At 41.4% G+C, this 26,089-nt stretch overlaps 1 protein-coding gene across 5 annotated transcripts in view; it reads right to left on the bottom strand.

Moving 5' to 3' along the window:
• CC2D2A (coiled-coil and C2 domain containing 2A) overlaps positions 1-26,089 on the bottom strand; it is a 237,142-nt gene that overhangs the window by 18,598 nt on the left and 192,455 nt on the right. For all 5 annotated transcript variants that reach the window (XR_003940710.1, XM_030191203.1, XM_030191206.1 and 2 more), the window contains 4 exons: positions 24,476-24,565; positions 14,366-14,479; positions 6,139-6,273; positions 489-611 (listed from right to left, as the gene is read on the bottom strand). Coding sequence is in view for 4 of the 5 variants with exons in the window: in XM_030191203.1 (XP_030047063.1) it covers positions 489-611; positions 6,139-6,273; positions 14,366-14,479; positions 24,476-24,565 (462 nt within the window). In the remaining variant the exon portion in view is untranslated. The remainder of the gene's footprint in view (positions 1-488; positions 612-6,138; positions 6,274-14,365; positions 14,480-24,475; positions 24,566-26,089) is intronic.

Below are 26,089 nucleotides of genomic sequence, written 5' to 3'. Positions count from 1 at the left end.
CCACTGGTACACTATATTGACAATACTTATTATGCATTGTTTTAATGTATCTTTCATGGATTTTGTATTTTCATTTGTCAGTCCTTTATATTTATTTGAATTTATATATTATTTATATGTATATTACTACTACTACTACTATTTAGCATTTCTATAGCGCTATAAGGCGTACGCAGCGCTGCACAAACATAGAAGAAAGACAGTCCCTGCTCAAAGAGCTTACAATCTAAACAGTGGCTAAATATGCTTTCTATGACTGTTGGTATTTGTAAAAATACATTTGGGGGCAATTCATCTAGTGCAATCACATTATTTTATTCACCTACTAGAGATGAAATCTCGGGGGGGGGGGGGGGGCGGTTATGGTTTATTAATCAATTTCACAGAAAAATCAACATATGTTGATATTGAGTATGAGGATTTCCTAGCAAATTACCTAGCTACTGGAAATAAAAATTCTCCTCTCCATCAATATAATTATACTATACCTGTACACTGGCAAGACCAGGAAACGGAAAGCTTCTGGAAAAAAAAGGCTTCCACAATTTGGGTTTCCTCAAATCAAAATTTACACTCATTGGAGAGTCATACTTCTGAATGTTAAACCAAATCTAAAGGAGAAAATGTCATTTTTAAGGACAACGCCTCAGTAACATTTCAGCAGATAAATACAACTCAGAGATGTGTGTTTGTTCTTTAATGCACCATGCAAAAAAGAATACGTAACAGCTCATATGACATTTAAAACTAGGCAGGAAAGCCTCAGGTGACATAACAAATAGTATTTCTGAAGGCATTTTTTTTACATGGAGTACAATGTTCCAAGATGTGTTGTGTGGGACATAAGGAAATTGTGTTTGTGCACCTGAGTGAATGTAGGACTCTGGATATGTATGGGAGTCACAGTGAAAGTTACAGATCGTTATTACTTCGTACAAGTGATAGCCTGGATGTATATTTTCCCCCAACTTCTACACATACATTTCCTATGCTGGTCAATCTACATATATAGCTCTATGGTACCAGCTAGAATAGATGCTATCTTACTGCATCCAATATTTTCAACATAGGCTCCTATTTTTCCAATATGTCTTGGAATTTGTGTGTTAATGAAAGCAGTATTTGAGGCTCACCTTTCATAAAAACTCTTCACTTCCTCATTGGACTTGACTAATTTTTGTATGCTTAGAGGCTCTTTTACTAAAGCTTAGTGCGCCCTTATGAATATTAGCATGTGCTAAGTGCCAGGTGGCCCACAGGAATAAACTAGGACACGCAGCATTTAGCATGTGTTAATGGCCATTAGTGCACGCTAAGCTTTAGTAAAAGGGCCCCTTAATTAGGAAAGATATATATACATTTTTAAGTATTAGTATTTTGGCCTGGCTGTTTCCTCCTGAGCTTTCATTCACAATATTCCAGGATTTTTGTTCACTCATTAGACCCTTCACTGTGATTCTAGCTCAGTCGTTGGCTGGAATTACAAATTGTTCTGTCTAGAACTCACTGTGTGCCCTTGGATCTGACCATTAGCTATCATCATTGTGCAATAGCTGGGACTCCCTATCTTTAGACCTTGCCAGTTACAGAAATATTAAAAAATAATTAAGAGGAGGAAACTAAAAAGTCTTGATTGCTAAGTCAGCTCAGTACTTGGTAGAAGCCCTTTCTGTAGCAATAATAGTCAAGAGATGTTTGTACAAACTTTGTACACAGCAGGATGGTGCAATTTTTGCCCATTTCTCTTAGCAGAATAACTCAAGCTGTTTCAGGATGGCCGGGGATTGTCTGTGGACTGCAGGCTTTGAGTCAGGCCACAAATTTTCTATTGAATTCAGGTCTGTACTTTGACTGGGCCACTCAAGGATATTTCTTCTTGCTGAGCCCACTCCATTGCTGATTTCCTTTGTGCGTGGGATCATGCCAGCATTATTGGCCTGTAGTTCAACTGTTGCTCTTTCTTTGTGTGTAGGACCTGTTGAAAGGTGAATTGTCTCTGTTGCTGCCAGGTCTATGGCATAGTGGAACAGTTCTCTTCTGGGATCTGGTTGTATTCTGTACCCTCCAGCTTTCCCTCAATCTTCACAAGCTTCCTTATCTCTGTATCCCTGAAGCTGCAAAGCTAGAAAACTAATCTGTTACTGAACTGCTGTTATACCTGTTGCCGATTTTCTGCTTTCTATCCACAGTTGGTCTCTGTGCTGCATACTGCTGCTGTGTAAGTTCACTCATCATTCCCGCCCTGACCTGGTACGCAGTTGGTCTCTGTACTACACCACTGCCGTGCAACTCTGTCCATCATTCCCAACCTGACCCAGTGCGCAGGTGACTTCATTTTTCTAGCTAACTCCTCTCAGTGCAGGGTTCATTTCTGAATTACTACTACTACTATACTAGAGAACTAATCTGTTACTGAACTGCTGTTACCTGTTGCTGATTTTGTACTTTCTGCCCACAGTTAATCTCTGTGCTGCACAGCAGCCATGTAACTCTGTCCACCATTCATGCCCTGACCAGGTGCAGAGGTAACATCATCATTTTCCTACTTAACTCCTCTTAGTGTGGCGTTCACACTGTGGTGGTGTGCCGAACGTCATGCTCCTTGGGGTAACTCCATTTAGACTGATGAAGGCCCCTGATATTACCTTTGATATCTTTAACATCCTTAATGTTCCTCACTCCAGGTTAGTGTTCTGTTTTGCTGTCTTTTTTAGTTTCGTTACCCCTTCACTATGAGTTCAGCTCCTATTCCTACCATTTGGAGACACTGCTCCCCCATCAGTTTCCCTGACCCCACATTCTCCAATCCAGTTTGTCATACCCCATCTCCTCCTATTCATGTCCTATTAGCAGGGCCTTGCATCTCTCTCCCATCAGATTTCCTTTTTCCTGATAAACTGTTCCTCCCTCAAATTTATGTTTCAATTTGTTTATTAATTTTAAACTTTTTTTTTAACAAGAGTACCCTTGTTATTGTAATACAGCCATAATAGAATTCAATAAAGAAATATAGAAAGAAAATTACATTAAATAATAGTAGTTCAGAAGCTAATCTCAATTCTTTAAAAAATAAATGTTTGCTTCCTTAGACCTCATTGATTAGAGGAGACGAATAGAGTTAGGAGAAATTATAACAATGATTTAACACATATAACAGGTGGTGTAATTTTCCCACTACTTTACAGTTGTTTAGAATCAAGAAAAGATTTTAGGCTATCAGGTGAAAAAAAATGTATATTTAACCTGACCCAATCTAACAATGCATTTACACGGATAGGCAAGGAAAAACATCCCTCCTATCTCAATAGTTCTTGCTTTCCATGCTAAGAAGGCTTTCCTCCTTTGTTGGGTCGATTTCTTAACATCGGGAAAAATTTGCACCTTGATCCCCCCAAAACAGGTTTTTAAATTCTTAAAATGCTGTTTCATTATGTTATTCAAGTCCTGTTCAAATATTAAAGACACTATCAATGTAGTCCTTTCTGTTCTTTCGTCCAAAGTTTGTTCAAGTATAGCTGAGATGTTATCAAGATCTAGATTAGCTTCTTGAGTTTTCCCATTCTCTCCTTTAGAAGTAGGAATATAGTATATTTTATTTACTGGTGGCATAGCTTCCAGAGGCATTTTCAATACCTCACTCAAATATCTTTTAAATAAATCTAACGAAGTAACACCTGAGAGTTTGGGAAAGTTCAATAGACGTAAGTTTAACATTCTATTAAAATTTTCTATTTGTTCCATCCTTCTCCGAAGCTCAATATTATCTTTCACCACATTTATTCTAAATTTTTGAAAAGAATCTACTTTATTTTGAATATCACTTTTCCAGCTATTTCTTCTTTTAACTGGTCTACTTTCGAATTTATCTCCTGAAATTTATTCTCAAAGTTACTCCTCCCTCAAATTTATCTACGATCTTCTCAGCTCTTCCCAGACTGCCATTTGCTGTCTGACTGAGATCTGGCTTTGCAGCAGTGAGGAGGCCATGCTTGCTCAGACACTTTCACCAGGTTATAAGGCCTTCTCCCTCTCACGGTCCTCTAGTCATGGGGGAGGGGTCACCATTCTTGCTCATCACTCATTTCAGCTGCTTGAACTTCACCTGGATTTCTCTACCTATCCTGAGGCGCTGTTGGGGATTTCACTTTATCTGGTAATCTTGTTCATCCTCAAGAATGTCACTTTCTGCACCTGAAGTCCGATCTCTCTTTCATCCAACATATTCCTTTTGCAACGCAATGTGCAGGTCACATCCTAGACTTAGTTCTTACAATGGAAACTGCACAATTTTTTATTCATTCACTCTATCAGGTTGTCTCTTGGTCAGATCATTATCTACTCTCCTTCAAACTTTGTTTTTCATTGCCTTTCTCTATCCCTAACTTACAATTAATGTAGATCTTTTTATGCCACTGACCCTGACTCTATTCCTCTCCTTTTCTTATCGTTTCCTGTGGATTTCTTCTCTTCCATCACAAGAACAAGCACTTCAGTGAGACAATATCCTTCACTCTGCAACAGATTCCTATGTTTCAATCCACTCTTCCCATTGCCTTAGGAATTCTCCTTGGTTTCATCCTAATTTATATGTCCTTAAAATGCCAAGTGAGAAGTGTTGAGCAGTCCTCCTACCTTCACATTAAAGACATTTATGTCTTTTATCATTTTGCAATCAAAGAAGCAAAATGCTCTTACTATAATAAACTGACCATTTCCTCTCCTAACTATATAAAGGTGTCTAAGATTTTGCGGCAGTTTTCCTCTCTAGGCCATAACTCTGCTGTCCCATCTTCTCTCTCAGAAAACTAGCTTCTCAGCTAGGATTGACAATCCTTGTCAGTTATTATATATTGTTATTGGATTTTTTTTATTTTGTAATTTTAAACTTGTCATTGTGTATATTTTTTATAAATTTTATGTATGTAAATTTGTAAACCGCTTAGATACAGATGGTATAACAATCAATAAACCATAACAATCTATATCAATGATTGAAATTAATGAGATGCAAATTAAGCATGTACTATCATAGAGGGTAAAAGTACATATATTAGGGTGGATGGTATTGCAAAAACTCAAATGCACCTCTCAGAGATGTAGTTAAGTTATTGGCATTACCAAGTCTACATTACATTTTGTATGTTTTAATACGTATACTCTTTTGCTGCAGTCCAAGTGGAAAAATGCACAATAACAAGCCATTGGGACATATAGGGGGCCAGCAGTCTTTTAGATTGGTGACACAGACATCCGAAGCAGAGCAATGGGGTGCCCTAGGGGGTGTTGCAGTGGATGTCACATAAAAGGTCTCAATTACACATCTCACTGTTATCCCCTCATACTGTATGGGGAGCCCTCCAAAACCCACCAAAAGCCTACTGTACCTCACTACAATATGCCTGCAGGTGTCACCTATATGTGGGCACAGTAGGTTTTTGGTGGGTTTTGGAGGGCTTACACTTTCTACCACAAGTGTAACAGAGTGAGATATATATGGACCTGGGTCCCCTTCTCTACAATGTACTGCACCAACCACTAGGCTACTCCAGGGACCTGCTTGTTGCTCTAATAGGACTGACCATAACATCTGAAGCTGTCATAGAGGCTGGTGTGTACCGTTTCTTTCACATCTTTGGGGGATGGGAGGGCTCAGTGATCACTGGAGGAGTAAGGGTGTCATGCCTTAATCTCTCCAGTGGTCATCTGGTCATTTAGGGCACCTTTTTATAACTTAGTCGTGACTGAAACAGGTCCAGACCAAAACTTCCAACTTTTAGCCCTGGACGTTTTTGCTTTGTTCCATTATGGCAGAAAAATATCTAAGTTCTGGGAATACCCAAATCCCACCCCCAATACGCCCCCGACTCGCCCCCTTGTGATTTGGATGCACTGCAGACGAATTGCATAGAAAACGTCTTCAAGATGGATTTAAAAAATAGCTATTTGGACATTTTTGTAAGTAAAGCATCCATCTGCCGCTTGTGGATGTTTTTCTCTTTCGAAATTGAACTCCTTAAACATTCTACTCCAAAATGTTTTCTAATTTATTTTTTAATAGTACCTATATACTATAGTTAATTAAATAAAACAGGCTCATATACAACAGACATTCTGCACATGGATATGAAACATACTTACGTTGTCCATACCAATCAAACAACTCACACTCTGCAATGGACAGAAAGTATCATACTGCCCATAAAAACAGCCATTACTAGGATTCCAGACAATGTACTGATTCTGTTCCCATGTGAGGACGTATGACGTTGGTCCCTGGAACACAAATCATGGAGCAAAATGGTTAGTTAAAAAACATATCTTATATTGGAAATAAGAGTGACCTTTCAGACTAGAAATTGGCAAATTAAGGTTAAAGGTTAGTGGAAGAAGTCAGTTTTCTGCCAGTCAAGATAGCTACTAGAATTATGTAGATCCATGATGAAAGTGATACATGAACAATGGTTTGCTATACAATTGAACTAATTATTGGAACCTGAAGATGAAGATTGATCATGCAGAATTTGGCATGTTGAAAGACAGCATTCCTAGGGAGGAGGGGGCTTAGGTCAGAGAACAAATTAGACACATATAGCTTGTATGTTTGAATCTTTGCATATACTACTATTTCAGCAAAACTATACCTGCACAAAAAGCATAAGAAAAGTGACCATCTATACTCTGGGTTTATGGCAAGTTAAGAATAAGATTGTGTGTACTTTCACTTTGAAAACTGGTGAACTTGTGGGTAAAATGTAAGCCCAAGGGTGGACTTGGGGGGGGGGGGGCAATATTTCCTCTCTGCTCCCCCCTCACCTTGTTAATAAGCATACCTTTGCTGATGGGGCTGTCCAATCCCCGCCAGCCAATGAGATCTGCTGCCTAAACTGCCCCAGAGCTGCCTCAGCATTGAAGAAGTCAGCCAATGCCGGCACTCCTCGCTCATGGTCAGTTCAGGTGCAAACTGAACATGCATGAGGAGTGCCAATGTTGGTGGCTGGAAAGGAGGCTACCGACTTCTTCACTACTGAGACAGCACTGGGACAGTTCGGGCAGCAGATCTCATTGGCTGGTGGGGGGGATTGGGCAGCCCCAGTGCCAAAAGGCAGAAAACAGGAGCACCCCTCCATGGAACGTCAAAGGAGTCAACACAAGAGGAGAGGGTGACAAACTGACTTCAAGCCTGGGAGACAATATGCAAAAATCCTTTATTGAGTAGCACCAGATGAACATGGGTCCGTGTTTCAGTGGACACAACCATCTGCTTCAGGGGTCAACAGAGTGCATACGTATGAAAGTAAACATGACCATAAGAACAAACGTTATTATAAATGTATTACATTGGGCAGCCCTGTCAACAGAGGGGGAGAGAGAAGCAGAGAGGAAATGTGTGGCCTCCTCAGTCCACCCTTGGGTCCCCCCCCAAAAATTGAAAGCTGGCTACATCCCTGGGTAAAACCGGATTCTTAAATATTATATTCACTCTCTACTTGAATTTTAGTACTAGCAAAAAGCAACAGAATGGTGAGTACTATAGGGTTCCTTACAAACCTGTGAGCCATGTTAATTTGTATCGTGAATTGATTATTGCATATAATACAAATATTCATCTACAGTACCTCCTGTGATTTAGAAAGACAGTTGATAGAGGCAGCACAGGAGTGAGGCAACAATGGCAAGTGATTCTAGTCTCAGAAATTTCAATGGCCACAGTCAGCACACAATCATGGAAGAGTGGTTTTATATTCTTGGTTGCAGCATAGTCACATTCATTGCCAATACTTGATTAAACCAGCAATTGAACAATGTTGCAAACTCATAACATATTACTCACTACAAAGAGGTGGGAAAATGTAGGATACAAATGCAATAAATATAAACCTTAAGATAACTCATAGCATGTGATATGACACAAAAAAATGCATACTTGTTCTATTCTTGGGATACAGACCACAGAGGTCTGCCTGACACTGGTCCTAACGGTAGCCCAGATTGATAACTTCCCCCTTTAGTCTAAAGGATCCCAACATTTAGCGTCTGGATAACTTTTTCCCCGAAGAATAGTTCAGCAGCTAATGCAAGAGTAGTGCGGGAGCCCTTACCACCTCCTAAATAGGTGGCGGTAAGGGCTCCCACAGTAATAGCCATGCGCTAATGGGGAAATTAATGCATAGTGCTATAAGTGGCCGCAGCGTGTGGAAAACCCACACGCTGACAATAGCTCTGGCCACTTTTTAGCGCAGCTTAGTAAAAGGACACCCCTTAGAGGAGGCATTCCCTAGGGCAGTGGTTCCCAAACCTGGTCCTGGAGGCATCCCAGCTAGTCAAGTTTCCAGGATATCCACAATAAATATTCATGAGAGATTTGCATACCAAGGAAGTAGTGCATTAAAATCTCTCTCATGTACATTCATTGTGGATATCCTGACTGGCTGGGGTGCCTCCAGGACCAGGTTTGGGAACCACTGTCCTAAGGCACTTTTAAGTTGGAGAAGAAAAATGAGTGTAGAATGCTATTTTAAATCTTCCTCTTCATGAGGACCTGAATGTGGGTGGTCGTCTCAAGATTCATCTCTCTGATGCAGAGTAATTTACTTAAAACATGGATTCACGTCAGGGGTTTTGTTTGTCACTGACCATATAACTGAAGTATATTTTGTTGTCCCTTTGCTATTGAGTAAAGTGGACTATTTTTAAAGATGTCTGACATAAGAAGAATTAATTTTGCAGCTGAGAGATGTATTTTTCACAGACATATTTTCATTTTATGAATTGATAATTAAAACTGGTCTGTTTTTCGGCATAAATAATGCTGTTTTTCACTCCATTTTTATATGATGGTCCTCTAAATATTTCGAATGATATTGTATGCAATAGTGTCTTAGTAATTTTAAAATTTTGAGTGATTTTTTTGATTTGATTTTAAATCTATGCATGACTTCCAATTGAGCCATGGAGCAGTAAGGCAGCAGGGTTTTGCTGCTCCTGATAGCTCCCTTCATATCTTCTTTTGCTAACGGTTTACTCCCCGATTTTTTTCACTCAACATCCGCGGAAGCAAAGACCGGTGCCCCGCGATCTGATAGTGGCTGATCAGCAAGCGGATGGCATCCAAACCCGCAAAGAAGGAGAGGGAGAAAGGGAAACTTGGTGAATCCAGGATGGCGGACAGGCATGCACTACCTTCAGCAACACGCACAGTACTGCGCAAAATGTGGATTGTATATTACCTTAATGGATACTTACTGATCACGGGATTTGACACTGCGATTGATATGGGCTCTTGGAGTAACAGCCGTGTCTACTCCTTATACACGGGTCAGCTGAGACCTCTGACTCTGTGGGTGGCTGGCCTAATTTATCAGCTTTTAGTTTTCTGAAGCAGCTGAACTGACTCATGATTGGAGATATATGCAACAACAGGGCTACATATGTATATTTTGCCCCAGGACAATACTTTGGATGGACTTGTTCAGACATGGATGATGCCTGAAACTTTGTGGTCTGAGGCGCATTGCTGCATAGCTATTAGAGCATAGAGGTATGCCTTGAAGGCCTAAGCACGAGATCCCGTTTGTTTGTGAGGGCACTAGTTTGTCTGATTCTTTTGGTGCCATGTTATTTCAGTGATTTTTCTTTTTTTACTATGCATTTAAATACAAATATTTTCTGCATATTGACTTTGTATGTTATTTTTTTTTTTTTAATGACAGACAGGGGGTGGGGGGAGATATGTCTGTGTTGAGGCACCAGTCCTCAATTTTACTTTGAATCTTCTTCCATTATTTTGGATGGAGAAAGGAAATTTTTACAAATAACTCTCCTCATGCCCTGTAATCGAAGGTGGATCCTTATTTACATTTAACCTGGACAACAAAGAAAAATCCTACAGCAACCTGCATCAATTGGACCATCCAAGGATATCAGAACTAGAAACTCTAAAATTCATACATGCAATCCGTGAGTTAAATTTTTAATTTTAACTGTATAATCTATTTCTAAAATTCGGAATCTGTTAGAGTCCTTAAAACTAAAAGGAAACTAACAATTGCCTCTGCAAAGAATTTCACATAGAAGTGCTAAATACAGCCATTTGTCTCTTTATTGCTGGCAGCCTTTGATCTCACAGGCCTGGTCTGAACTTACAACTTTAAAAAGGTCTGCTCTTCAGATCATTTAAGCTTTAACCCTAAAATTGCCAACTAGTAAGATTGCTGATCTACAGGGTGAATTCCACAGAGTGGACTGTAGAGCCACTCAGTGAAATTTTCCCTAACTAGTCTCTGACACAAAAAATGTGCATTGGTTCCAAAGAGCATGTGAGTATCCCAGTGGTGTGTGGGAGAGGAAACCATAATCCCCACCAACCAAACAGAAGGCAAAAGTGCAAGGGGTCAAACACCTACATAACAGTGCTTAAAAGATCATCTCATTGCCACATCAAAGCTACCCCCAGCACACCCAGACCACCCTTGGAAACTATAGGACTGGTGAATGCCAGATCAGCTATAAAGAAATCCTCGGTGATCCATGATGCCATAAATGAACAGCAACTTGACATCCTAGGAATAAATGAAAGCTGGCTAGATGAAAGTGGGGGTTTACCACTGGCTGAACTATGCCCAACAGGTTTCAACATCAACCAAGACCAGGAAGACGGGGTGGAGATGTAGCAGTCTTGATTCGAGATACAATCAAACTGCGCAGAATATCCATCCCCCAGCTACATGAATCAGAATTTCTCTTAATCCAACTTGAAGAGGAGAAACCAATCTAGCTGCTCATGGTATACAGAGCACCTCGTAGCAACACATTATCTGTGCAAGAACTCCTAGATCTGATTACTCAAGTGACCCTGAATTACCCTAAGCTGGTGATCATGGGAGACTTCAATCTATACATCGAAACCCCACAGCTGCCTTTTTGGACACGGTAACAGCACTAGGATTTACACAGGTGATCAATTCTCCAACCCCTGAAAAGGGTCACATACTAGACCTGGTATTCTACAAAGGGGTGAATATCCCAGAATTCTGAGATAACAGTATTGAAATAACACCCCTATCATGGTCAGACCATTTTCTAATTAAGTTCTCCCTACCTGAAACAAATGGCACCTCCCAGAGTTTGGAAGATCAGAAACAAAAAAAAAAAGCTGACTGCTGCGAATTTCCTAGAGGCCTTGGACTATCCACATGTGGATGAAAAGAAAACAACAGTGTCAGAACAAGTTGACACTTAGCCAAGACCTTACAGAAAACAGCACCACTAAAAAAGGTCTTATGCCCCATCCACAAACACTCTCTTTGGTTTTCTCCAGAACTTCAGATCCTTAAACGCGAAGGACAAAACTGGAAAGGAGATGGCGCAAATCTTGCCTGGATGAAGACAGACTGCCATGTGCTTCCTGCAATTTAAAGTACTGCCAAGTCTTAACAGCAACCAAAAAAAACAGCATTTCTCTCAATGCATTGCACAAGCTGCCAATTCAACTAAGCAGTTGTTCAGTATAGTAAACAACCTACTGCAACCCCCCACAACAGAACCAGCCTGCCCAGTCTAAACTGAACTGCAATGATTTTGCCGCATACTTTGTCAACAAAATTAAAAGTCTCCGTCAGGATTTACAGGCAATCCCACCCAGTCCCCAACCAGCCAACCAAGGGTGTACAAAATTGCCCTCTCCTGACAGAGACAGATGGGACACTTTTAACACAATGACAGAGGAGACCCGTGACAAAATCCTAAGAGACCTTCGTCCAACTACCTGTTCCCTCGCTCCCTGCCCATATAGTGCAGCAAGCAAGTATGGGCCTTATAGAAGGCATCACAAAAATTGTGAACACCTCTCTTTCTAATGGACAACTACCAACAGCATTAAAAAGGGCAGTGGTTCACCCTCTGCTGAAGAAAAACAACCTTGACCAGGACAAACTTGAAAGTTAAAGGCCAGTATCCAACATCCCGTTTCTAGGAAAACTCATAGAACAAACAGTCTGTATTCAACAATGTTGGCTAGAAAAGAGAAACTGGCTAGATCCATGTCAATCTGGACTCAGACCCAGTTATGGAACAGAAACAGTCCTCGTATCCCTACTAGATGATCCTCAAAGAAACCGAGACAAGGGATTTGCCTCAATGTTAGTACTGCTAGACTTCTCAGCAGCTTTTGACACTATGGATTATGATATCATGCTAGCACGACTTACATAATATTTGAAAGCAACTCATCACCACCATGGACACTGACCTGTGGGGTGCCACAAGGTAAAATTATGTATCATACCTGATAATTTTCTTTCCATTAATCATAGCTGATCAATCCATAGACTGGTGGGTTGTGTCCATCTACCAGCAGGTGGAGATAGAGAGCAATCCTTTTGCCTCCCTATATGTGGTCATGTGCTGCCGGAAACTCCTCAGTATGTCGATATCAAAGCTCCATCCGCAGGACTCAGCACTTAGAGAATTACACCCACAAAGGGACACTCTGCCCAGCTCACCACCGCCGAAACAGGGGAGGGGAATTAACCCAGCTCATCCCCACACAAGTGGGGGAGGGGAATTAACCTGATTTTGAAAGACTTTTTTTGCACAACTCTGTTGTTCACCGGCCAACGAGACTTATCGATGTAGTTTGGACTTGCCTTGGGTATGTGCTTCTCACAGGACGATGCTGAATGCTCTGATTTAGAGGGAGGAGATAGAGTGGGTTATTCAGCAAAGCCCTTTGGGGAAAACACCAGGGCTGGATGGGATGCATAACATAAGAACAGCCATACTGGGTCAGATCAATGGTCCATCCAGCCCGGTATCCTATTTTCAGCAGTGGCCAATCCAGGTCACACGTACCTGCAGAAGCACAATTAGTAGCACCATTCCACGCTACCAATCCCAGGGCAAGCAATGGCTTCCCCCATATCCATATAGTGGATTTACCCCAAGTCCATTTAATAACTGTCTATGAACTTTTCCTTTAGGAAGCCGTCCAAACCTTTTTAAAACTCCGCTCAGCTAACCGCCTTTACCAGTAAGCCTTAGCAAGTTCAATTCCTTATATAGAGGGTGGGGATCCTCTTTCCCACAGCAATAGGTACACGGGTCTTTTAAATTCACCGATGTTGCCTTGGAGTGCGCTCTTTTTACCTCTGCATCTTAACTATCTTGCCCATGCACGTCTAGTCTATCTGTCAAGTCAGGTGCGTACAAACACATTTTGTTCAGGCTGCGTTGAGCTTTATGGAAGGAGTTGCTTGCTCTGTGGAATCAGGCGATCATTAGGTACTTGTGATTTGGCTTGGCCACTGTTGGAAACAGGATGCTGGGCTAGATGGACCACTGGTCTGACCCAGTATGGTTACTCTTATGTTCTTATATCTTGTTCTCCTTCCGAGGTAATGCAGAGTTTTCGCCGGGCATGGAAATCTCAGCATTTAAATGACAGGAGGCTTGGGGCATTATTCTTTTAGAATATCTAGTGAAAGAAAAGTCATTTTTCACCCTTCTGGATTTACAGCAAAGGTGTGCATTTCATCCGGCGGATGTTTTTGCTTATTTTCAATTGTTACATTATCTGTCTTCCTTACCAGACACAATTTGATCTTACAATTTTGTCTTCCTTACCAGACACAATTTGATCTTACAATTGGGACTTCACTGCGGGATCTTACAATTGGGACTTCACCTGGAGGGTGATGCTGTGGGCCAGATATCCATCTCATGATTCTATAAGGTGCTTATGAAGCGATCCCTGGAACTGGATCTCCGGGGAAATGGTAGATCGATGGGAATGAGACCTCGGGCACCAGATTCATGCTACTTCTATCTTGGCTGCCTTTAGGACAATACCCCTGCTGGTCCACACCCCAGCTGGTCCACAGCGCAGAGATGCAGCAAAGTCATTTCCAAACACTACATATAGCTTATTTTTCTCAAATGCAAGAATACCATGCTGGTTGTGCAGCCACTTCTACGTGGCTGAAACGTACCAAATGGACAATTTGCTCCTTCATGGCCTCTGGAAGTGTATGGAAATCAAATCATTTTGGGAGGCTACGGTGCTCATTTTCAAAGCACATAGACTTCCAAAGTTACACAGTAATCGATGTAACTTTTGCAAGTCTATGTGCTTTGAAAACGAGCCTCTATATCTAGTTACCTCTAATCCATTCTCACTCGCCCAGATTCACCTTGGAGGGAGCTCTATTCAGCTCTCTTTTCATAGTGACGGGAAGGAACTTAGGTGCAAAGTTATTTCTTGGGAAAGCCTACACACTGGGGAAAAAATGTATTCTCAGTCTAATTGTTTGGTACTTGAGTAGTTCTTTGCGTGCATGCCACATTTGCACAAACAACTGAGATATCTTACCTCAGGAATAGCGTTTCCAATTATAAGCCAGGTGCTTTTGCCCATAGATAGAAAATAATTGCACAATAGAACAGCATGCTCCTCTTCATCCCCAGCCAGTAGATCCAGAAATTGCTAATTAAGAAACACAAAATCTTTAATTTCCAACCTGCTGCATAAAACAAGAACCCAAACAAAGCCAATATGAGATCATTTACACCAACTTCGACATGACTGGAATATTTGGAATTTCTAAGTGAACCAAGTTCTGACAGCTGTTAATATGCAAAAACAGAAAAGGAAGTAGGGATGGACAATTAGCATTCCAATACAGGTAGGATACATGTATATGTTTACTGAAGCACCAACTGTTAATATGCAGCCATCTACAAGATATAAATCAGTATATAAATGTTCACTGCAGTATACTACTGCTACAAAGACAGACCACAGTGGAAAATCAGGGAATTGCCTTGCCTTGCCTTGATAGGCCAGGTTGTTGCTTAGCCCTACAGCATCAATGATTATTCAAAATAAATAAAAAAACAAAACAATGAACTTAAAGATTTCAGAAACTCACAAAAGCCATAAAATTGTTAACCATTTTTACAATGTCAAGTGTATTGAAAACTTACCACATATACTCATCTTTAAGTCCAAAATTCCATCAATACCGCAGGGTTGTCATATATATGAGTCATTCTCATCGGCACCATAGCACTCTTCTATTGCTAACTTCATGGAAGTATGGTGAACAGACTCTGTTGTATCCTCTTAAGTAACTTAGGCGTCAATGTACAAAAGTCCCAGTAACAAAACTGCAGCTTTTAGATCCCCAGTAAAAGTTCATGGATTTGAAATAGCGAGCGATGCTCAAAGTAAATCTCATGCAAATGAGCTGCTCACAATTACAGCAAGCAGCTCGATACAGCGCTAGTGCATGCGTAGAACAGCCACCCGCAAATCAGCGCATGAGTAGGACAATCAATTGCTAAGCATTGATGCTATATGCATGCCCAGAACAGCGTGTGCTATGTACACGCTTCTATAGCATTCCATTGCTGTACACGGCTTTCATACATAGATATAATCAATAAAGCACCCAGATAGTGAAAGTTTCTTCTTGTGGGGTTCCACGCCAACTTTCACCCTTGGGGGGTGTATGTGTGTGTAAAAATATTATTTAAATATGACAGCAGACTGCTCTGCCGAAAAGCCATTTTTAATACTAATCAGCTTGTTGTAATACATTTGCATATGGTTCGGGAATGGTAAAAATCATGCAGTATCCTTTTTTGGATTACTCTAAACTGGATTGAACCAATGTTCCTAGCACAATAAGCTTTGTGCATTAGGGTCTTATGCACAATCAGTGCTATATATGTCCCTGGTGTGTGAAGAACTCTTAATTTAGGGTGAGTCTGAACAGTGTTAATATTAAACAGAGGGAGGTGTGCAAGACTGGGGAGTGAGAAAAAAATAAATATTAGTGATTGTTTAAAATCTGTAAATGTTCTGGCTGTTTGAAAGTTTGTTCTGAGCACATACATGGCAGGCTCAATGCAGCTTACATGGGGCAATGGAGGGTTAAGTGACTTGCCCAGAGTCACAAGGAGCAGCCTGTGCCTGAAGTGGGAATCGAACTCAGTTCCTCAGTTCCCCAGGACCAAAGTCCACTACCCTAACCACTAGGCCACTCGGGTCACAGCATTTTTGGCCATTTTTAGTCTTAAAACTACCCTTGACTTATAGACATGTATATACAGTAAAAACCAACCTAGAACATTTACAGAACAGAACCTGCAGTATGGTAATAAATTTACAAAAAAAAATAATTCTATTAAAGTCAATAAAAAGTTCACTAAAGCAATGTTTTGGGGCTATCAGTTGGGAAAGTAAGAGTTATGGGTTCCCTTTTCACTTTCATTTTATCGTACTTTCTGCGACATCACCTCACAGTTATAGAATGTATACAGTACTGCACTCAGAAACAATTATAAAGATGCAAGATGTGTGGCCAGACTGCAAACATAAAATCAGAAGTGAATTTAGGACCAAGAAATGACTATAATTTGGGAATATTTACTTCAAATATTTTATATTTTACCTTTATTTAATGTAAACTCCCTGATGGCAGAGGAATGATGTTAAAAAGTTGCAAAAATGATAGTATTTACCCGCTGTTCTTTCTACAATGCTCGTTGATGTCAGCTACATAACGAACATGAACATTTTGGAAACATTTTCAACCTTTCTGGAGCACTATCAGGTATCTCTTTTCGGTGACAGTATAAAATTAATCCATATTAGCTGATTTTAAAGGGGAAAGGGAATGGGATTTGATATACTGCCTTTCTGTGGTTAAAATCAAGGCAGTTTACATATTATATACAGGTACTTATTTTGTACCTGGGCAATGTAGGGATAAGTGACTTGCCCAGAGTCACAAGGAGCTGCAGTGGGAATTGAACCCAGTTCTCCAGGAACAAAGTCTGCTGCACTAACCACTAGGCTACTCCTCCACTCAGTTAACCCTTGAATTTGTGGTTAATTTTAGGGCTGTTCGATTAACATTTTTAATTGTGATTAATCACGCAATTAAAGTTGGACCATAGCCAGCTGTTCGGGGGGGGGGGGGGGCATTTCCTCTTCCTCTCCCTCCTCCCCACATTAGATATCATACCTTTGCTGGTGGGGATGCTGAAGCTAGTCGAAGAAATCTACTGCCAGTGTCCCCCTTCCTCCATGTGCTGCCTCAGCAGCGAGGAAATCAGCAGGGTGCCTCTAGCTGCCGATGCTGGCACTCCCCAAGCATGCTCAGTTCATGCACAAACTAAGCATACTTGGGGAGTACAAGCGTTGGTGGCTGGAGGCACCCCACTGACTTCCACGCTCCTGAGGCAGTATGAGGAGGAAGAGGGAGACTCGAGAAGTGGATTTTGTCAGCTGGCAGGGCTTCAGCTACTCCACCAGCCATTGAATAGGTACTGTAGCTTTTTTTTTGGGGGGGGGGGGCCTTCACCCATTCTCTCTCATGTGTTTCCCGTGCCTTCACCCCTTCTCTCTCTCTCCATGCCCTCCTGTGCCTTCTCCCATTCTCTCTCTCTCTCTGTTCCCCTGTGCCTTCACTCATTCTCACTCATTCATTCTCTTAGACTTGAGCCCAAAATCACTGCAGGGCTTAGAAATTAACTAGTTCACTCAGCCTTTCTAAAGCACTCCGTTATTAATCCGGGTTTTCACTAAAATATTCACTTTTAACCTTCACCAGACGGACGCTAACACACTCAGGTCTGTCCTTCTCAAGATCCCCCTTCCCAGCTGCCAACTTTTTCAGTTTAGAATTCTGGAGCCCTTGACCGCGAGACTCCTGGCAGCCACATATCAAAACACAGCCTTTCATCAAAACAAAATTTTTCATATCTAAAGAAATTAAAATGCCTTTCTAATTTTCTTTCCCCACATATTTTTTTAAATTAAAAAAAAAAAATTATAAAATGAAATATTTTTATGTTTACTTGACACATGACTGCTGCACACTCTTCCACGTGCCAACCTCCTCCTGTTGCCAACTTTCATGCACGCATAGCTGACCCTGGCAACATCTTTCCCAGCAAAAAAAAACCCTTCAGGAAGGCTCTCCGGAGTGCTCCCTGACATGCCCGACACTTCCTGACTGCACCCTGCTTCCCAAATTGGGCTGGCTCCACTCAGGGCCCAACTCCTAGTGTCTCTGCGCATGCTCAACAAAACTGCACATGCCCAGAACTGCCCCTGCTTAGCAGACGTGCAGGGAAAGCCTGACACTCTCCCACCGCCACTGGACCAGACAGCTACGGGATATATAAAAATGCCACCGCAAATGCCCAGAACTTTGCTCCAGCTCAGGAGGCTCCAGAAAACCCAGAACGGAGCCCTGAATTCTCCTTGCCACCCTTCAGCAACCGGAATCGCTGCAGACATTTAAAGGAGCACTATCCCCAGGTACAAGTTTAAATATCTCTTAACTTGTACCTGGGGATAGTGCTCCAGGTACAAGTTTAAATATCTCTTAACCTCTGGTTACATTAATATACTGCACATAAAAAATATTAGTTAAGTGGTTTATAGATGAAATAATAGGGCTGAGGAAAGAGTAGGAAAAGACAGGAAATGGGAACCTAGTTTACAAAATTGATATAAAACCTATAGGGGGCTCTTTTACAAAGCTGCGTAAAAAGTAGCCTTAGCACACCCTTACGCCAGTCTTTCCTGTGCATTAATACCATTTTTTATGCAGCCGGAAAATGGTTGATTTTATATTTTACCCATTAATGGTCACACGTTAATGGTGAGGAAGATAGTGGGAAAAGGACCATGGGCTCCAGAGACGAGACGGACAATCTTATGCTTAAAAAGATTTATTGATCAAAGACTTGACACAACGCCGTATTTTGGCCCCAAAGGCCCGCTTCAGGAGTCTTTTGAATAAAAGGATCTCAAAATCTTTGGATGTGAAGCATTTCAAAATGAATCAATAAGGTGGTCTAGAAAAACACCTTTGTAATAGATGATGCGAGCCTTCAAATCAGAATTTAGGATCAATCCAGGGAATTGTGTAAGAGTATGGAGCAGTGAGGTTACCTTAAAGTGTTGAGTACTGCACACAAATGTGCATCTTACAGTGATAGAAGTTTATTGTAACCGATAAAAGTCAACATGATCATGAATACTACATGTGTTCTGAGATTCTCCTCAGATTATAGAGGTGAGAGCGATTGTTAGAAAACACTGGCATATTTGAAGTTTGCATCCTTGTTTCAATAACAGATCTCTAAGAATAGCTTTTACCTGGGATGGCAATTTAAAAGAAATTCTGTCCCTCAGTACTGCGGTGACTTCACTACTTTACAAAGCACCACTATGAAAGAACTTTATAAATGTAGAGGTGTTGCTACAGGGTGGCGAGTGCCACCCCCAAAAATTGCCTTGCCACCCCATAGTCTGCATACCTCCCACAAATCCGGCATCACCTCCTTACCTCTGTCTGTCCTTCCTCCCTCCCCGCAAGCCCTACAAACTTACAGAGGTCACCAGAACTGCTGGCAGCAATTACAACAGGCTGTCTCTCCAGCCAGCCCCAGGGTCCTTCCTTCTGTTGGAACTTCCTGTTGCTGCGTGAGAACGATGCAGCAGAGGGAAAGACTTGGAGCCACTGGAGAAAGTCTGTTGTAATTACTGCTGGCAGTGCTGGCGAACTTTGTAAGTTTGTAGGGCCTGTGGGGAGGGAGGAAGGAAGGACAGACAGGGAAGTAAGGAGGTGATGCTGGACCCGCAGGGGGAGGGGGAGGGAGAGCTGCATTTGGATGTATGGAAGGGAAGGGAGAGGAGCGGGAAGAAGATGTCCATGAATGGAAGAGAAGCTAAAAAGTAGTAAATTTAAAACAAATCAGAGTAAATATTTTGTCACTCAATGTGTAGTGTAGTTAAACCGTGGATGCCAGAGAATGTAGTAAAAGCAGTGAGCTTAGCATGGTTTAAAAAAGGTTCCATGCAACACTGAAGATTACAGCATTTTGAAACAGGACCGTTGTCCTGATGCAGCTATGGTAAAATGTGGCCATGTTGACGCAGGTCCTGATGCAAAATTGATTTGTAGAGTAAGAAGTCTTGTAAAGGTTTTCAATAAAAACATTTGAATGATGTGACGGTACCCTGTGATACACTGGGATTGTGTTCATATATATAAAGAAGGATGTAGGGCAGGAAGTGAAGAAGAAAACAGGCGAGAAAAGAAATAGCACATAGACAAGAGGACCTGGAAAGTAGTTAAGCGCATAGAGGTAAGGAAACAGAACCAGAGACTGGGAACTAGATGATTAGAAAAATTAAGTCACCAGACAACAAAGGTAGGAAAAATGATTTTATTTTCAGTTAGTGATTAAGTCAGTTTTGAAAATTCACATCTGCCAGTTTTATTTTGCATTGTACAGGAGGAAATGCATTTCTTTCTATTTCTTTGGTGTTGACTGCATGCAGAATATGGCATCAAGGGCTTCAGTTTAATTTTTGTCTACCTTAGTACTTTTAGCTTGTGGTTGCTTATCCTGTATTTGAACAGTGGCTCTCTGTGTTTTGCATGTGTGACCAAAGCCAGGATAGAGTGCTGTGGAAGAGAATGAGAAAGGAAGGATATGGGTCCCAAGGGATTGAGTGAGGGTTGAAATGGAGTTAATGTTGTCAGAGAGGCAATAGGTGACAGGGTAGAAGGTAAGAGACAGAATGGCCTGGAGACAAGTGAAGGAAGAGACAGGAGAGACAGGGATGGCACTAGGGCTGATGAGATGAGAAGCAGTAGAGGGTAGATGAGGGCTGAGAGGGTGAGTACAGAGAATGGAAATGGGAGACTAGATAGTGGGTGAAAGACAGAGGAAGGGGGGGGGGGGGAATTAGCTGACTGGAAGGAGAAAGACAGAGGGAGCAAAGGGATTTCTGGAGATGGGAGATGAGAAAAGCCGGTAGGTAGATCAGAGTTAAGAAAGCACTAGACTAGATGATAAAAGAAAGGGAGAATGAAGGATAAAAATCTTATATCGCCAAAACCGATTTACTCATATCACCCCTCTCCTCAGGTCACTTCACTGGCTTCCAATCAGATACTGCATTCAATTCAAACTTCTCCTTCTTACCTACAAATGCTTCAGTCTGCTGCCCCTCACTACCTCTCCTCCCTCATCTCCCCCTATGTTCCCGTCCGTAACCTCCGTTCACAGGACAAATCCCTCCTCTCTGTACCCTTCTCCAACACCGCCAACTCCAGGCTCCGCTCATTCTGCCTCGCCTCACCCTATGCTTGGAACAACCTTATTGAGCCCTTACGCCAAGCCCCCTCCCTGCCCATCTTCAAGTCTTTGCTTAAAACCCACCTCTTCAATGCTGCATTCGGCACCTAACTCTTACCATTCACTAAATCCAGACTGCCCCAATTTGACCGCCCCTATCGGACTGTCCGTTCACTTGTCTCTTAGATTGTAAGCTCCTTGAGCAGGGACCGTCCCTCTATGTTAAATTGTACAGCGCTGCGTAACCCTAGTAGCGCTTTAGAAATATTAAGTAGTAGTAGTAGATATAGCAGCAGAGAAGAGAAATGTGAACATTTAAAAAAAAAAAAAAAAAGATCAGTACCAGGCAGTTACAGAGAAGGAAGGAAAGAAGGACAAGAAGAGAAAAGAAATGGAATAGCAAACCTGGAAAATAATTCAGAAGACTGACCCAAAATTGGATCAGATTGGGACCAACCCAATTAGAAAAGTGCCTAGAAAACCAAGGGGAAAAAGAAAAAAAAATGATTTTTATTTAGTACTTTTTAAGGATTGGTATGTGTCTACTTTGGGAAATGTACATCTTTTCTATTTTTGTATTTAACAGACTACAGGAGAAAGTGTATTTCTATTCCTTTTACTGGTATTTTCATTGCTTATAGAGTCTGGCTTTCTTGGAGGTCTGTCCATGTTCTGCCTGTGCGACTGAGGTTAAGGATTCTGCTAGCATGTAGTGTCTGTAGGAATGTTTAACAGGCCAGCTTGTTCCAGCTTCTCATATTGGTGACCTAGGGCCCAGTCTAATATTTATAACTCTGTCTTTTCAAAGATGGGTCAGGGTTGTTATGGTTTGGTAAGTTTTTCTTGTATAAGCTTTGTGTCTCTTTTTGCAGGGTTTTGTGTTATTTTGCAAAGTGTATAGCCTGTTTGAAAACAAGTTCTGGAGCAAGGGCTGCCAAATCCAAGATATAAACATTCACGACTAGTGGTCTCTGCATCCTACAGAGTCACCTTCAGGGTTATATACAAATTCTGTCCAATCCTGTAGAGAATCCAGAACACTCCCATACAGAAGAATCTGTTGAATAACACTATCAATTATAATGCTAATTTAAAAGTGTGGGGGGTGAGGGGGAAGAGGAGCATGAAGTGCAAAAATGTCATTGTGACTTCCCTCTCCCATACCTATCTAGCACCCCCCCTCAGTTTCACCCCAAATATTTCTGTCTAGAGCCACCACTGAGGTGATATTACTTTAAATTTAAAAGAATTTATTAATCTAGCAGACAAACATGTTTCTCATTTGAGAAGGTTACCACATGTAAACTAATCATGTGGTGTATACCATAATGTGTTCTTTGGTTTTTAAGATACATGTGGGAAGAGCAAACTTTAGGGGTCCTTTAAGGTGCGCTAATGGATTGAGTGCACGCTAAATGATAAGATGGCCATTATATTCCTATGGGCGTCTTATCATTTAGCGCATCTTAGTAAAAGGACCTCTTAGGAGATTCTAGATCATTCAAGTGACCAGAGGAAGAAACTAGAAGCATCACTGGTGTGAAATCTGGACAGAAGTTTGAGTCATTAAAATGATTTATTTTAGTGCATAAAGCAGTACCTATAAGAGGAGACGGGGAAGACATTTGGTACAGCAAAAACGAAAATAGATTTATAAATTACAAAGCCCAGAACTAAAGTGTTAAATGTGAATACTGAATAGAATGCATTTGAATGATTTGATAGCAATATTTTATTCATGAAGATTGTGATATAAACATCTTGTCACATGGTTAGTCTATCTGATCAGCTTAAATTGAAAACATAAGCACCATTTCATACATGTGGGTAAGAGCTTAAGAGCAGCCACGCACTGAGCGACTGCAATTTGATCATTGTTGGAGATTTTGTATATATTAAGGATTAGATTCTATATATCATGACTAAAAAAACCTGGCACTGAAACAAAATACATCTAGGCGTATTCTATAATGTACACCTAAAACTTGGTATAAATGCCGACATCTAAATTACGCATAGACTGGGTGTATTCTATAACCTAGCGTATAGGTTTTAGAAATGCCCTCAACCCGGCCACTCCATGCCCACAACCTCTTTTCAAGTATACTACTTAGAATTTACGCACATCACATTCTAGAATACGTTGAGACACTTCTGTGCTTTAATGCCAATTAGTGCCAATAATTGACAAGTGGCAATTATCAACACTGATTGGCTTGGTAACTAAGTTACACGCATATATCCAGAATACGACAGGATTTGCGTGCGCAACTTAAGTCGCGCTATACAGAATCCAAGGGTAAAAGTGCAATTCTATAGACTAGGTACCCACATTTAGAATACTAGCACTTAGGCACATATATGCACACATACCTGTGCAAGTGCTAGCAGGGAACCTGAACACTATTCTGCAAATGCCCACTTAAAATACATGGGGATAGGAATTGATATACTCTCTGTGATTCCAATCAAAGTGGTTTACATATTATATACAGGTACTTATTTTGTACCTGCAGCAATGGAGGTTTAAGTGACTTGATCACATGGTAGTGGAGATACTCCAATAAATATAGTACTTAAATTGCAACCCCACTGATTTAAGTAAGAAAAGATATGTAAATGATCAATCTTCAATGATCATTGATGGAGGAAAAAGCCTCAAAGTACCAAGGTTTATTAATATCCCTTACGGTACCAAATCAATCCCGTTTTCCGATTACTCGTAAGGAGGTTTTTTACGCCGATGATAAATATCTAATCCCTTGAAATGACCGAGTAATCGGCAAACGGGATTGATTTGGTACCATAAGGGATATTAATAAACCTTAGTACTTTGAGGCTTTTTCCTCCATCGATGATCATTGAAGATTGATCATTTACATATCTTTTCTTACTTAAATCAGCAGAGTTGCAGTTTAAGTACTAGGTTTAAATGACTTGCCCAGAGTCACAAGGATCTGCAGTGGGACTTGAACCCAGTTCACCAGGATCAAAGCCTACTGCACTAATCACCAGGCTACTCCATAGTGCATACTTGAAAGGGGGATGCACACAGGTGTAGAGCATGAGTGGAGCTCCTACTTACAAGTGTAAGTTACAGAATACTGAAGTTATGAGCATCCCTGTCACATTTAGGCACCCACACATACGCCAGTTCTATGGATGGTCTAAGTGCAGGCACTTAAATGCTAGGTGCACCGATGCTGGGTTACATTCGTATTCTGCAGATGAAAATATATGCCGATATGCTGCTTAAGCGCTATTCTATAGCTAAATAAAACATGAAAACAAAATTTAGACCTTTACTTACATCTGACGTACTCCACAGGTCACAGATCCCAGAAAATGATACATTATCGGGTAAGAAAGGAATCAAAGAGACATAATATGCAACCAACTCCTATAATAAAAAAATGGTATGTTTAAGATATTAATGAAAGAAAATATAAACATTCAATCTAGCAGTTAACATCAGGCAGTAAAAGGTGGATTAAATGGTTACAACCTAAGAATAAGCCATACTGGGTCAGACTGATGGTCCATCTGGCCCAGTATCCTAGATGCATCCCAGCAGTGGCCAATCTAGGTCACAAGTATCTGGCAGAATCCCAAAGAGTAACAACATTCCATGCTACCAATCCCAGGGCAAGCACTGACTTCCCTCATGTCTATCTCAGTAGCAGACTATGGACATTTCCTCCAGGAACTTGTCCAAACCAGATAAGCTAACTGCTGTAACCACATATGTAAGATGCACCTGGTCCAGTATTCTTTCCAGACATGGAGCCTAATTTTAGAAAGACATGGAGACGGGAATTGAAACACTAAGAACAATTTCCCCCTGTATTTTAGAAAGGCCCTCTAGTTATTAGGACAGAAGTGAATTATATAAAATTCTGGAAATTATTGAAAATATATTGTTTTTGGTAGCTGTTATTAGCTTTGTCTTTTTATTGTTTTGTACTAGGAATACTCTTATTGTAGATTGCTTTGAACTCTTTTTAAGGGGAAACAGCAATTAACATTAACATTAAATCTGGAGGCTCTTGTAAAGTATCTGCAGTGCACGTCTGTCTCTCAGAGGCGTAGTCAGGTTTTGACATCAGGGGGTCAAAACCTGACTTTAGTAAAATAGGCGCCGGTATGAGGCTGAAGGGCCGGGAGAGAGGAAAGGGTTAAAATCATCATAGGCATATATGTGTGGTCAGTGACTCAGTTGTTTGGGAAGGCTAAGGTGGAGTGAGGTGGGCCTAGAGTGGGGTTGGGGCAGGGCTAGGTAAAATCTTTAGGGTGAAGGAAGCACCTATGTCAGCAGCAAAGGGACAGTGAGGGCACTTTTGAACACAGCAGTGAAGGACCCCTTCACTGTGTCTCTGGTGCACCTGCACTAGTCATTTCCCCCTAGTATCTCTTTTACTGAAGGTATTTATACTGAATACACGTCAGGGAATTATGTGCCAAAAACATCCATATACTGTACCACAATAATACTAATTATTAAACAGAATAGTATTTACAGTATTCTGTAAATATATGCAGGTACTTTTAAAACTTGGCTCCCAGTCAGTCCTAGCTCTCTAGTCCAGCATCCAGGGCCGGTCTTAAGGCGAGGCGACCGAGGCGGCCGCATAGGGCCTCGCGCTCAGGGGGGCCCCGCGCAGCCCGCCTCAGGTCGCCCCGCCCCGACCGCCCGAGCACCACTCTCCCTCCCTCTGAACTTCGAAGTTGAACAACGCGCGACGGCGACGTGGTGGGGGCGGTCCGCCTCAGATGTCAGCGGGGGGGGGGGGGGGGGTGCTCCGAGTCCGCTCCCGGCGCTGCTCGTCCTGTCTTTAAAAACCCAATTTGAAGCGCTGGAGTAACAGGCAGCAGGGCCTGGCGTCTGCCCTTCTACTAAAAATCTCTTTGACGACGTCATTGGGCC

This window comes from Microcaecilia unicolor, chromosome 2 (genome assembly GCF_901765095.1).
Source record: "Microcaecilia unicolor chromosome 2, aMicUni1.1, whole genome shotgun sequence".
NCBI classification, from domain to species: Eukaryota; Metazoa; Chordata; class Amphibia; order Gymnophiona; family Siphonopidae; genus Microcaecilia; species Microcaecilia unicolor.
This window is presented reverse-complemented; position numbering and strand designations above follow the sequence as displayed.